Source organism: Atta cephalotes, assembly GCF_000143395.1.
Source record: "Atta cephalotes unplaced genomic scaffold scaffold00017, whole genome shotgun sequence".
In the NCBI taxonomy this organism is placed as follows: Eukaryota; Metazoa; Arthropoda; class Insecta; order Hymenoptera; family Formicidae; genus Atta; species Atta cephalotes.
The window spans coordinates 561,063-575,680 of NW_012130081.1; the positions used below are offsets into that span (position 1 = coordinate 561,063).

The 14,618-nt window shown below is 31.2% G+C and overlaps 1 protein-coding gene across 1 annotated transcript in view; it reads left to right on the forward strand.

The window, feature by feature from the left end:
• Positions 1-415: 415 nt before the first annotated feature.
• Positions 416-14,618, forward strand: part of LOC105618472 (glutamate decarboxylase) — an 18,024-nt gene continuing 3,821 nt past the window's right edge. Inside the window, exons 1-6 of the mRNA XM_012200006.1 lie at positions 416-472; positions 1,128-1,218; positions 4,023-4,259; positions 10,948-11,264; positions 11,571-11,822; positions 12,473-12,540. Of these exons, the coding sequence (XP_012055396.1) occupies positions 416-472; positions 1,128-1,218; positions 4,023-4,259; positions 10,948-11,264; positions 11,571-11,822; positions 12,473-12,540 (1,022 nt within the window). The remainder of the gene's footprint in view (positions 473-1,127; positions 1,219-4,022; positions 4,260-10,947; positions 11,265-11,570; positions 11,823-12,472; positions 12,541-14,618) is intronic.

Below are 14,618 nucleotides of genomic sequence, written 5' to 3' on the forward strand. Positions count from 1 at the left end.
TTAATTATTATTTAAATTTTTTAACGTTTATTTCTCTATATATTTTTATGCATGGTTTCAGAGAGCCTATTTTAAATATTATTGCTTTTGCTTTAAAAACACATGTTTGATTGAGAAAAGAATAAATATGGATCGGTTAGCATGGAATTTGCAATATACTTTTCGATATGAATTTTTTATGAAAGTGCTAAAGCTTTGTGTTCTAGGAATTAATTAAAAAAGTCCACAAACTGCTCTCTGTCCATGTTTCTTCGGTCGCTCAGCCTATCGTGGTTACCACGACAATTTTCGCTTAACAATTTCGCAATCACGCTGAAACTCGCCGAAGACTCGACGCCGCAGTACGTCGTGACTGAAGCGAAATCTATTGTTGATTGTTGTAGGAACTGTTGAGGCGAGGGACACAAGCAGAGACATGGACAATGTGCAAATGATCGGCACTAAAATCACAGCGATCAAGGAATACTTATATGTAAGGCATCCACATTGCACGTCATTCATTACGTCTGCTCATTTAGATGTTCATAGAGTTCGACAAATTGACAATGTCTTTATCAAATATCTTTATTTCGTTATGATTATATCCTTGTTTTTATATTTGATCGGTGAAACCAATTGAAATTTACAAAGGAATATAATTCCTCAGATTCCACTCATCTTTCGAATACGTATTACATTTAAATTATACATTTAAATTATACATTTAAATACAACACAAAGCGAAACTTTTCATAATAGTACACGGAGTTATATATCTCCAAAATATATGTTTATATGTCAATGAATGAATTGTACATATTGCATACCAATCGATATCGGACATAGTGTTTGTGGTAACATTGTCGACAATGTCTATCTCTCTGATTTCAATCGTAACTACAACTACTTTTTAGACTAACCGTGTTAATTTTTTAGTTTCCAGCACACGGCGATTGCCGATATTTATAACAATAAATATGATTAATTTATATAAGTGATTTTTTAATTTAAATTAAGTTGATTAATAAATATTCTGATTAATAAAAATTTACTTTTAATATTTGATAGAAATTAATCCAATTAAATTAAAAATTATGTATATGTGCAAAGCATATCATAAAAAGAAATGTTATTATTTTGGATTTCAGAATTTCGCACGAACGCATTCACCTACCAGACTAATGAGTTCCGAAAACACTTATTCGCTCTCTAAAGAGCATTGCAACTTAAAGTACTCGGGTAAGCGATAATTATGAGAGCATTTTTAGTTAATATTTATTATATTAGAGCATCACTGCATGATTTTGATAAAAAGATAAATATCTCGCGGACAACTAATAAACGTGTGGTGCATGAATGCCGCTTCTCACTTATATGTTAAACTACAATTGTAATAATAATAATAATAGTTGTAATATTTCATTAGCATTACTTGGCACTCAAAATTGATATATAAAATAAAATAAAAAACAAATTACATCAATACATTCTATGTCACGCAAACGCAGGTTTGGCTTTTTGAGAGCAAAATCCAAGAGTCACAATATTGTCCTAATTTCGTAAGGCCTGTCGGTCGGAAGGGTGCATAATAATAGAGGATTTAGAATTATTCTAAAGAGGTTGGTAGGTGCCGAGTGGCTGAGAACAGATTACACGCCACAGGGAGGCGGAAGGGTTTGTCATCCTCGTCGTTCGAGAAGTGTTAGCGACCGATAACGACACGTGCATGCCGCTTGTAGAATAGTGAATATTTCAATGGATTCTTGCTTCGAAGAATAATTTTTATTAAACAATTAACGATCATAAATCTCGCGCAAAAACGAGAATTTAATTTGAAAACGTAAGTGAATTACATCGTAACGCGAAACCTGCGGTATTACTATAAATTAAGGTCGTAATCCAGTTTATAAATCGGTGTAACTAATTGCCACGTAACTACCCTCAGAAGGCACTTTGATTAAAGTCGAAACGCGAGGGTCTAGACACATCTGGTACCAAATAATTATACAGTAGATATATCGATTCTGATACATTTGAGAAAATCAATAAAATATCACGTATAGGATTAGAATACGAGTAAAATTATCGCATTTAAAAACTGTATATATTTGTTACATATTCGAACATACAGCGTATTACATATTCTAACGAAAAGTATTAATTAGTAAATAGAACCAATTAGATGATGCCCATAATGAAATCTTGAGCGACTGCTACGGGCTTATTTGTATCTCGAAAAGTGCTATAAACCTCGAGAAAAAAGCGGAGGTCTTTGGACATTAGATTGATGGAGCTGGATTAGTCGAATCCGACCGCTGGAAGCCGGGGATTTTCCTTGTCTAACCATAGGCTCAAGGCAATTCACCATAAGTTTTCATACGCCCTTCTTTCTTTAGTCGGCTTTTATTCAGCGTCCTTATGATCATGATTGAAAAAATACTCTTATGGATCGAAGAATAAAACTTTTCAAAAAAAGAAATAGTACTGGCCAAGGACTGTCTTTTGAAATTTTTATTTTTAGAAAATATTTTCTCTCGAATATTAACTCGAGCTTAAACTAATTTTAATTATATGATCAAAGATTTAATAAAATTATTATTTAAATTTATATTAAACTAATGAAGCACAACGTATAAATTTACAAAATTCTGATATTCCTTTTTAAAATGTTATCAATATATATTTTAAAATAATGAAATACAATATATTTTTACAATATTAAAAGAAAATATATTAAATGAAAATAAAAATGTAATTGTATATTTTGTTAAAAAATCTCATTCGTACCTTACCGTCTTAAAATGCTAAATAATAATTTAAAAGCAAAGTCTCTAATATAGCTCTGCTGTTTATCCATGGGATCACTTTAATGCAATGGGAAAACGAGGGGATGGTTCACTTCATGGGATACTTTATGGTTACGCTACGATAGAAGGACAGTTCAATTTACCGAGGATTTACCACGAGCGCATTGAAATGTTGCAACGACTTTGCTCTGTCTTCATTGAATTTGTATGATTCAATGATCCAGTTAGCACACACATATACATATATGTTATTAGGGAATATTGTAATATGTCTTATATACTTTGCTCGCAATTGTGAAAATAATTTTGATTTTTTAAATAGCATGTAAAATTTAAAAATTATATATTTGAATATTATTATATTATTAATATAATTTTATTTATAATTTTATCAATAATTTTATAAGTTTAATGATAAATTAAATAAGTTTAGTATAAAGATAATTTAATTTAGTATAAAGATAGTTTTCAGAATTTCTGATATTAATTAAATAAAGGAATAAAGCTTATATTGAAAATTATATTTATTGAAATAATTTGTATCGTGCATGATAGCGCAATAAATTGCATGCTATTGTATTAATAGACAAACATAGTGTCTATTAAACATAGTGTCTTATTAGTATAGATATATAAGCTATCAGACAGGTTCGCTGTGAACAGAGGAGAAGAGAGAAGAAAAATATACATAAGATGGTGTCATCCCACCAAACAAGTGAGAGTGTGTCAATATAGGTCTATACTTTCAATTGTTTGATGAGGTGAAATCATTCGAATCGCGCGTTGTCTTCAAGGATGCCATGCTATCAAAGATGGTAGGTTGAATGACAGCCGAAAGGAATCTTGTCAGTGCAGTATTAATTGCTATAGTAGAAGAGATTTCACTTGATCCTAACAATTAGAGAGTTATCGTAATTATTGCATTGTATTGCACCTGAATTATTATATAAATATTATTCTATTTTATTTCTAAAAATTATAAAGATTAAATTTGATAATAAAGTATATTATACATAATAATATATATACATAATATATACATAATATACATAATAATAATATTATATAATAATATATAATTTGTTTCAAAAGCTCATTAATGATTCAAATCTATGCTTGCATGATTGTGCCGCTCATTACATGTTTTTTTATTGATGACTGTCATAAAATTATTATATTATTAACAAATGAACGAGACAAAGAAATCGCGCTTGCAATTTTTTATTTTGTTCACAGACATTCTGCCGCATAATGCAGAGGGTTATCCAGCAACTAGAGAGTTCTTGATGAAGGTAGTGGACATTTTGTTGGACTTCGTTAAATCAACGAATGATAGAAATGCGAAGATCCTCGACTTTCATCATCCTGCCGACATGATGCGTCTGCTCGATTTAGAAATTCCTGACACCGGATTGACTCTCCAACAACTCTTATTAGATTGTTCTACAACCTTGAAATATCAAGTGAAGACCGGTAAGAATTTTTTAAACTATTTCTGTTTTCTTTTATATTAAAATAATTAATAAAATTTCGATCAAACAACTTTTAATTCATTAACCATGTCTGTGAATGAGTCGGCTGTTAGCAAAATACTTATAATTTTGTAAATAAGTGATATTACAAGTGTATAATGTGTAATTTTAAAATCTAATAAATAATATTTAAATCTTATCAACAGTAGAGAATAAATTAATAGAAATTAGATTATAGACATATAAATGTATACATTACTGTTTTAACTGTATTAATGTTAGAGTCTTTATACTAAAAAGTAAATATATGCTTTAAAAAGAACAGCCGTCACATAATTATTAAAAAGTTTAATTATAATTAACTTTTTTGGAAAAAATAACAGAATAAATTTTGAGAATAAATAAATAAATATCAATATCAAAAATAAACAATTTTGAATTACTTTGCAAATTCAGAAGTTTATTACAATTCTGTACTCAATTTTCAATTATTATATAATATAGAATATTTCGACTATGGGTAATCCAATGCATGTGTTTGTAGGAAGATTTTTATTTTAATTGAAACGTCTTGAAATGTTTTGGAACTGAAGCATTTAGCGACGTTACAAAAAAAACAGATATATTTATACGAATGTAAATATTTACGTATCAAACGGTCATTCGTTCGTTATCGATTTTTATTGCCTTTTCATTTTTTTATATTTCTACAGCTTCATAAAATTATTTTATATGCACGCAAAGAAACTCTCAGTAGACTTATTTTTTACTATGTGCATACAGTAAAAAAAATATTTATGCGTCAAAATTATTCAAATTCATGTCAACGCTAAACACAAAATGCATGACGTTGAGATAGTGGACCAAAAAATACTGCAAAAAGTGCAAACATCCCTATCAAGAGTAGCGTTTTAACGTCGTGCTATCGCATATTCCTATCCCTTAGGGTGATAAGCCACATAATTTCATATTCAATTTAGCATACGCGCTCGCAAGGGTGAAGATAAGGTAGCGACAGACACTACCAATGAAACCCGACGGCTATCGGCCAACCCTCGAAATATAGACACCGACGTCGTTTGTAATAAATGGACAGACGCACACGATAACTATAGAACAGATATTTCCGTGCCACCTCTTTTATGTCACATCCCATATTAATGGAAATAATAAAACATCTTCTAGATTCTAGAAAAAATTGCTATGTATATTTTTACTTTATTATTTTTATACTTCTGCATAAGTTCTTTTTAAAAATATATAAGTTAGTTAAAAAATTTATTTTATATGTATATTTACGTAAAGTAAAACCTTTTTCTTTTAATATTTAATGATCAACTATTTGATTTTGTCACACGAATATTTTAATAACATTTTAATAAATATATAAAACAACAAATTTAGAAAGTATATATAATTTAATTTTTCTATACATATTCTATACATTAGGTATGGGAAAAAGTTCGTGGCGTTTTTCCCATTAGATGTAACGAGAAAAACGCCACGAACTTTTTCCCAATATATTATTTATTATCTAATATATTATTTATTGTTTTTGTAGAGTTGTTTTTTGAGAATGTAATTCTTTTTAATTCTTTTTGAATTTTTTTTTGTCAAATTTTTTTTTTCGCAAATCTCTTATCACAAATTTTACGATACAAAATAAATTATTCTTCGGCCTTTTTAAGTAAAGCTAAGTTAACTTTAATAAAACACGAATAGTGAGATAAATGCATATACATGGACGAGTTTTAGCTTACAGAATTTTATTTTAACGTCGATGCGACTGAATAGCAATATAAAGGCTGGATGAAATACCAAAAGTCAACCGCGAATCTCCCAGCGTGCGAAAGTTCACTATCTCGGTAGGATTCGATTACCAGCTTGAATGGATGGTAATGTACAATAGGACAGACCTAACTAAACTTAGCCAGGAATCCCGTTTGTCCGCAGCCCATGTAAAAGGAAGCGAGGGCCGCGTGATCATCCCCCCGTTATCGAAGGGCGCGTGCACGATACGTGCTGACAAAAACTTGTTATTAGATTATATACCGCAAGATTCGAGAGCCCTTCACATATCAGGTTTGGAAGAGCGAGGGAGGGAGATCTACACTCGGCTATAGAAAAACATTCTAGCCATGAAGAATATCAACTGATATGTATCGATGTAAAAGTCGTTCTTTTAGAAGGACATATCAGAAATATATTGAAAGATGTCGATAACGATACGGTGTCGGAAATTCTTTATGAAATCAAACCTGTTAATAGATATCGACAATAATAATACAATTGATAAAACAATACAATCTAGATATTTAAACAAACACTAAGAAGTTACGCCTAGTCAGAAATTTTGAAAAAAATCGATTTTTTAAAAACTATATTTTTAAAAGTATATGTGCTACAAAATCCTGGAATAGATAACTGTGTAAGTTGAAAAATATTCAGTGTACTGCACTTGAAACTTTGAACGAATTTTTTTCGGAACTACTTTTTCAAAATTGGAAGATATCTCAGATACTGTTGCACCTTTTATATAAATCTATACATATACTCTCTCTCTTTAAAAAATTTACGAAAATTCCTTTTTTTTTCATATAAGCGTAGCACTTTAAGAATAAAAATATATTTGCAATGACAAGTTTCTAATGTCATTCTGAAATAAAGAAATATAATATAGAAAAGTAGAAATTTACAATATATAATAATTTAAAATATTTAAACAATATGAAACAATACAGTGTATATTGGAAAATATTTTTAATGAAAAATTATAAATGGCAATATTTCTAATCAATTGTGATTGATTAATAAAATTTTTATGATTCGTATCTTTATGTATAAATATATACTTCAACACATATTGATAAAGTATCGTAACAGAATTCAACAAAACATATGTTCCATATCTCTATCACTACTATCCACAAAACTTGTATAAACCTTAGAAACCTGTGATATATCAAAATTCCAGCTATCTGAAAAGAAGCTGAAGGTTATCGACTTGAAAGTAACTCTTTTTCTAGGTCACACATATATACATACCGAATATTATTTGCAAGATACTTCGCGTAATCCATTTGTGTGATATTTTTATTGTTATATATGAAACAATATCGAATTGGATGATCTTTCTTTTATTCACAGATTACAATTGCTTGTGGAATGAAACAATTATAAAAAATTGTAACATAAAGTCACAAGTGATACAATAATATAATAACTTAAAAAATAATTAATAGATTTAATTTTCTTACATAACTATAATTCAAAATAGAATTGTTTAAATTTTTTTTTATATTATAGCTGTGATATAAAAATACCAACTTATGTTATTGCTAACATAAGTTTGAACGTGGCACTATTGGTGAGGTGGCGAATTTCAATCGGATTGGTGTAATTAAGAGCCATTTCTACATGATTTTTCCTTAGTAGGATAGAGGGGAAACAGTAAATAGGGGCGAAACCCAGCTGCAGAGGGTACAACGCGATAGGGATAGTGGTATTTCGTGTAAAGCTTTTGCACGGCAGCATCAAACTGCAGCGAAGGAATTTAAATTGATATCGATAGTTTCATCGTGGAATGTTCAAATCGGTTCGTCACGGAATGCGAAAATCGCCGTATCACGTGGTAGCTATTCCGATGATGGTTTTTGTTAAAAAAGATCGAACATATCAAGCATTTAAAATACGCAGTCCGCATTTGTTCCTATTGGCAGAATAAAAGAACATTACACTTGATTTTTTATAAGTTATCTGATTGGAGAAATAATTTTATAAAATTTATCGCTATATAATAACGTTATTAGATATTAAAATACAATTAGATATTATGATACATTTTTCTTAAAACGTAAAATAATTTACAGAGTATTCCTAGCTTTCAGTAGAAATATTTATATGTTTTAGTAATAAAATAAAAGTTACAATTTTTCACAATATGAATAAAAGATGTAAAAGAAGCATATTACAATATTTTGCAAAATGCCTTAAAATATGCTTTATAATATAACAGCAATGCCAAGCACAATGTTAACTTCCTTATAAGCAATATGATTGATTGCGTAATATTAATGTTAAGTCCGAGTTACACACTTCGCTCCATACAAATCCTGAGCCCTATAATATATCACCGCAGCCTGCTCAAAGCAGGTTCTTCTTGCGTTCTCTCTTTTTCCCGACTATGCGAGGGCAGGAGCAAATTAGTCGGAAAATGATTCCCTGGATAGCATAATCGCTATGAAGAACCAACGCGGTTGAGACAAATCGTTTATTGTATTGCAACAGAAAATCGAAATCTATAAATACACAATCAATGTTAAACATTTAGTTAAACGCAAACATATGATTGCAAAAAGAAATAAGATATAATCAAACATAATTCCTTTGAATTTATATTATATTTATATTATAAATCGGTTTATTTCACTCAAAACTTATTACAATCTTCGTTTCATCATCATTTCTTATTCGTCTATATCCAAAAATTACATAGAAATTGTATAAATAAGAAATGAAAATATCAGCTAATAATACGAGAGTAATTAATTCAGTGTAATTTCTACAAGAACTTGCTAGAACTTTCCACAATCCTTTCGCGACACAAATCTACATAACGCAAAGCGGCTTATCTTGCACCAGTTGGTCGTACGTGTTTGTTTTTCCTGAACGGTATGTACGCGTGCAGTCGTTTGAGAGCCTCTGCAAACAATCTAGTGGAGCAGCGACGCGTGTGACGCGCAAAATGCGGGCGCTTCGGACCATCGAATCCTGTTCCACCCTTGGCTAGGACGCTATTCTGTCGCTCCTGCCAGACGGGAAGAAGAGAGAAGATCGTCTTCTCGCAGACCCCTCAACCGGACGCGTGCCATGATCCACGGACCGAGATAATTGCGAATAACAGTACGACAAACGGCAAATACCACCATCTGATATCGTGTCTGAGACGATTTTTGTGTCAAACCGTTGATATGTGTTTCAATCGATGATAGTTTATGTAGTTATTTACAAAGGTTATTAAAGTAATCGAAACTTCTTTCAAGATGCATGAGAAAGTAATGTCTATCAGATGTTTGCAATCGATATAAATTTTCAGAGCAGAAATAGCATAAGCTGTTAGTATTATTGAGATTATAAAAAAGTATAAAATAAGTGATACAATTTCAAATATGGTACAATTCTAAATAAAACAAAATTTGGATCCAATTTTTGAAGTTTAAGTTCGATAACTTTTTCATTATGTGGGGAATATTGAAGAGTACCAAATAAGAAAAAATTGAACTTGAATCTTCGAAAATTAAATTCAAATCTTATTTCGTTCAAAATTGTATCATGTTCAAAATTGTATCACCTTCTCCTATAGCAAATTATAAAGCATATATTTAATAAGAGGAATATCATTCGTTTCGATTTATAATTGTGATAATCTTTTTTAAGTAATATTCATACTATTTTATGCATAATCGATTTTCATTAATGGAATTTCTTTAATGGAAATACGTGGTTCGCATTTGTGAAGAGAATCCTCAGAAGAATCGGAGATTATCCTACTAGGCCTTTAACGTCGGTTCGACTTTACCACGTGTCGAATTCCCGGTTGTTGCCGTCAGTGAAGGGCAATGTCCGTAACTCGTGATATCACGTGTCATTGCTTAAAATCACAAGATTAAAGTGTGATTAAATAGACAAATAACGCATTTACTTATTATTTCTCATAAACTTAATATTAATATTATCGGTGTTAAAAATTTCGATTTCTTAAATAAATGCTATTTAATATATTTAAAATAATATTTAAAATAATTTTTGCAATATCAATTTAAAATATTTAAATCCGTTTAATGTTTTATACAACGTCTCTCATATATCAACATGTGTGAGATAAAGCATAAGATTATCGAGTATACGAGGATCAAAGTTTTTCGATACCGGATATTTGAAGAAGTGAATCCATCATATTTCAAGGATCAAGGGATTTACGCTATCCTAAAAAAGGTGATAGTATTCGTAGGGTTCTTTTATGTGATGTCTGAGTTCCATTGATTGTTTCCGGGTGAAATATGGAAGAAAATACGAGAAAATGTTTTCTTAAATTTTGATCAATCATTTTCCTTTTCTTTGTTTGCAGCTTCTTCGCATTTTCTTCTTTTTATGAATATTTTTTAAATACTGATTTAAACTAAATGAGTCTAACGCGAAACGCAAATAGCGGATTAGAAGGCTGAAATGTCTAGGTATTTATGTCAGAAAGAGAGAGAAAATAAAGTACTCGCTCCCCTAGTTGCATCAGAAGGCTAGGCTCCCATCAAATAGAAGCATTAGGCCTGATCCTCGCGTGATGTTCAGCCGAGCGGATGACAACGTACTCGGGAAGAGCTTAAATCTCTCTCTTGCCGCCTTTCCTCTTGCATGCCTTTAACTTACTCGACATTACAAGGTCGTGTGTAACACAATAAAACTTGGACACGTGCCATGTCAAAATTATTAATTACTTTGCTATTAAGAACCACTTGTCAACAATCACTGCAGTCACGATCGGCAGAATGATTGATCGGCAAAGTAGTAATTAATTTTTCGTTACATTTGCATAATTTTCGACATGGATACGCACTTTAGTGAAATTTCAATTAAATGAAATCAGATTGTAAGTTTTCTCTGAGGGAAAAAAATTTTTTTCCTCTTGATTTTAGGACATCCACGTTTCTTCAACCAACTATCATGCGGTCTCGATTTAATGTCGATGGCTGGCGAGTGGTTAACTGCGACAGCCAACACGAATATGTTTACCTACGAAATCGCTCCTGTCTTTATTCTAATGGAACATGTTGTTCTACAAAAAATGCGCGAGCTTATAGGCTGGAGCGGTGGTGATTCTATTCTCGCACCAGGAGGATCTATTAGCAATCTTTACGCCTTTCTTGCGGCCAGGCATAAGATGTTCCCATACTATAAAGAAAAAGGACTCTCTGCTATTGGAGGACAACTAGTTATGTTTACGTCCGATCAGGTTCGTGTTTGAATTTAAATGTTTAATGATGTAATTCACGGTTCCCATATTTTCAAAAATTTTCTTTTATACTTTACAAACTTTCAATAATTGTTAGCAGAAAATGAGAACTACAGATAAATTGAGTAGTTATAATAGAATCGTTACATATAGCGTAAAAAATATTAGATAATAAATTTGTTAAAATACTTTTTTGATTAAAATTATAATTTGATTAAAATTTCAAAAAGTTGGATTAACTTTTTATACGTCTTTATAAGAGGAAATTGATAGTTCATCAACAGCGTGAATTATTAATGCCTGCAGTGCCATTATTCTGTGAAATCATGCGCGTCCGTTTGCGGCCTCGGTACGGATAATTGCGTGATGGTGCCTAGTGACGAACGCGGTCGCATTATTCCATCGAAACTGGAGGAATTAATCCTGGAGCGTAAGGCCAAAGGTCATATACCATTCTTTGTGAATGCTACTGCGGGGACAACAGTTATTGGTGCATTTGATCCAATCCCGGAAATCGCTGATATCTGTCAAAAATACAATCTATGGCTGCATGTCGACGTGAGTAACACTTCTCGAAAAAAAAAAACGAAATATGTATATAATATTTAATATATATTTTTCTTTTTGTACATAATTATGTTCTAAAATACATATAATTTTAAACGTTTGTTTAAACATCTTAATAATTATACAACGTAATATAAACATAAAAACAATATCTATTTCCAAATTTCTTTAGATATTGAGCATGAATACAAGAATATGTATTAATTATCAATTAATTTTGCATATTATACACAACCCATCTGGTAATCATAACTAAATAGTAAATAATAATAAAATAACAAAATAGTAAATAATAAAAGAGATATCAATTTAACTTCGAATTTCTATTTAAGCAGTACCGTTTCAAACTAGATGTGCTTATGCAATCAAGCTCATTCAAACACGATTTAAGCTGTAAATGCCAAACGAGTAAGAACCTTAACTTAAATAATAGATGTGAGAAGCGGCAGAAGTTTCACCAGTACTATACCCGCGTATACATATTACAGGGGAAGTTCAGAAAATACCGGATCTATAAGTCAGATTAAAAAGTGTTTAATGAAATCCCACACTTCGCATATCTTTTATGTTAATTTTTCTCATCATTTTTCCATCATCGAATATTTAATCTGTCATCAAATAATCATTTATTTTTCTTCCAGGCGGCTTGGGGTGGTGGACTGCTTCTGTCGAAAAAGTATAGACATCCGAGATTGACCGGTATCGAACGGTAAGTATTAAATTTTATATTAAAATTTATTTTGATTTATATCTTCTATTTTAATAGTTAAATCGTGAAAAAAGTAGACATAAATTTGTGTTAATCATTTTTTAATTAAAATTATCATAGATAATTTGTCATAGGCAATTTGTCACCATTTTTAAATCAAATATTGTTATTTTCCTACGTACGTCTTTTTTATAAATGTTATGTATCTATTTTATAAATGCTTATTGCGTTATTTACAATTTTATTTACTCCCGCATCTGAATATCGCGCACATACGTTCAATGTAAGGGAGATTCCATCTGCGAGTTTTATAGTTTATTGGAGCTTAGTTGGGCTTACGCATAATGGACTTCTCTAAAAAACATCTCGAACTTGATGCATATAGCATATACGGGATAAAATCAATACGCTCCTTTCAAGATGGTTGTGATTTGAACGTCAGGCGCTGCAAATGATTTTACATGAGAATAGTCGAAGGCAGTCAGCCCGTAATGTATTGCTCGCATAAACCGCGATTAGGAAGCTGAGGGGTTGGCGTCAGATTATATTAGAGAATTTTTTACATTAAAAATAATTTTATTATACGGGAAATTTGGACAAGTATTCAAAAGTAATGGGAAATATTATAACATATATTTTTACATTATAAATAGATAACATATTTTTCACGTAAATTAAATTTTAGATTTATTATTAATTATATATTAAACATTGTGAAAAAATACGGTGATCAACCGAATATTTTAATAGACGAAATTCAGTGCAAATTATATTTATAAAAAATCTGCGAGAAAATGCGCAACTTGTGATTCACCTTGTATATCTGTGGACACGAATTCAACGGAACCCTTCGAGCTGTGATAGGGGTCAGGAATACGGACGAAACATGCATGGGGTTGGCGAGATTAATCCACGATTTGCATCCAGGCGCATCTGCTCCCTCGATTCAGACAATCCCTGACCTGAAAATCGGTGTGAGAAGTCTCTAGGGAATGATTTGTGTACAGAAAAAGATGGCAATTCATCTATCAGAATATATCACAGTATCTTTGAAGAATGTCGATAAGAACATTATCTAACATTATTATTATACAATAATAAATACTGATAATGATAGATATTTTTTAAATCGACAAATTCGTATAATTAAAATGAATTTTTATACTTATTTTATAAACTCTTTTATAAACTTTCTCAATGTATATTTTGCTGCAAATATTTCCAATTTATCTGGCTGTGGACTATCACAGTACGAGTTTTTTTTCACTATCTCGATCGTAGATGAACGTTTGTCATTTTTCTGCGTGGACTGTACTGCGACGGGAACTTCCTTCCTGGAAGTCTTGATTAAAATGGCAAACGAAAGGCGCGTATAGAAAGATCCGACGCATGAGCAACAGCTGGATCAGTTCCCTGGAGCACATTTGCAGAACAGAATTCTCCTCTTATATCGACGCGCCGCGACCACCATCGTGCCTTCCTCCGCAAGCCTGAAATAAAAGCCCATGCCTTGACAATGCCGGATTAAACTCGTACAAAGAGATCTACCTTCCTTGTTCCCGGGTTGGTCCTCTTTCCTTCTCCTCTGTTCCCTTTGCATCCGCGTCCCAGATTGCACAGAATCGAGAAAGAATGCTGTGATTTCACCTTCATCGTAAAGTTGAAATGATTGCTCTTAAAAAGATAGGTCGGTAAAGACTGGGTGGGTGTATGTGAAGTTCAAAGTTCGGAGTGTAGCCATTTGTTAAAAGTAGAAATTCAGAGCACTTGTTCAACTTTCTTCAAGTCAACTCTGAATTCTTAATTACAAGTTTCTAGTTTCTCTTAATCTCTTTTGAGGAAGTCTAATTATTATTTAATCCTTATTATTATAGAGATATCTTCTACTTTCTACAGAAAATGTCTGACTTGTATTTTCATAAGACTTATCTTCTCTCTATCGTTAAAAGAATATACTTGCTGATAAGGATTAACTTCTATTAGCATTCCTTTGATCATTATTGAATCAGAAGCGTAAGTTTTGCGTTACCGAACAGAACTTTCACATATATATATATATATATATATATATACGTGCA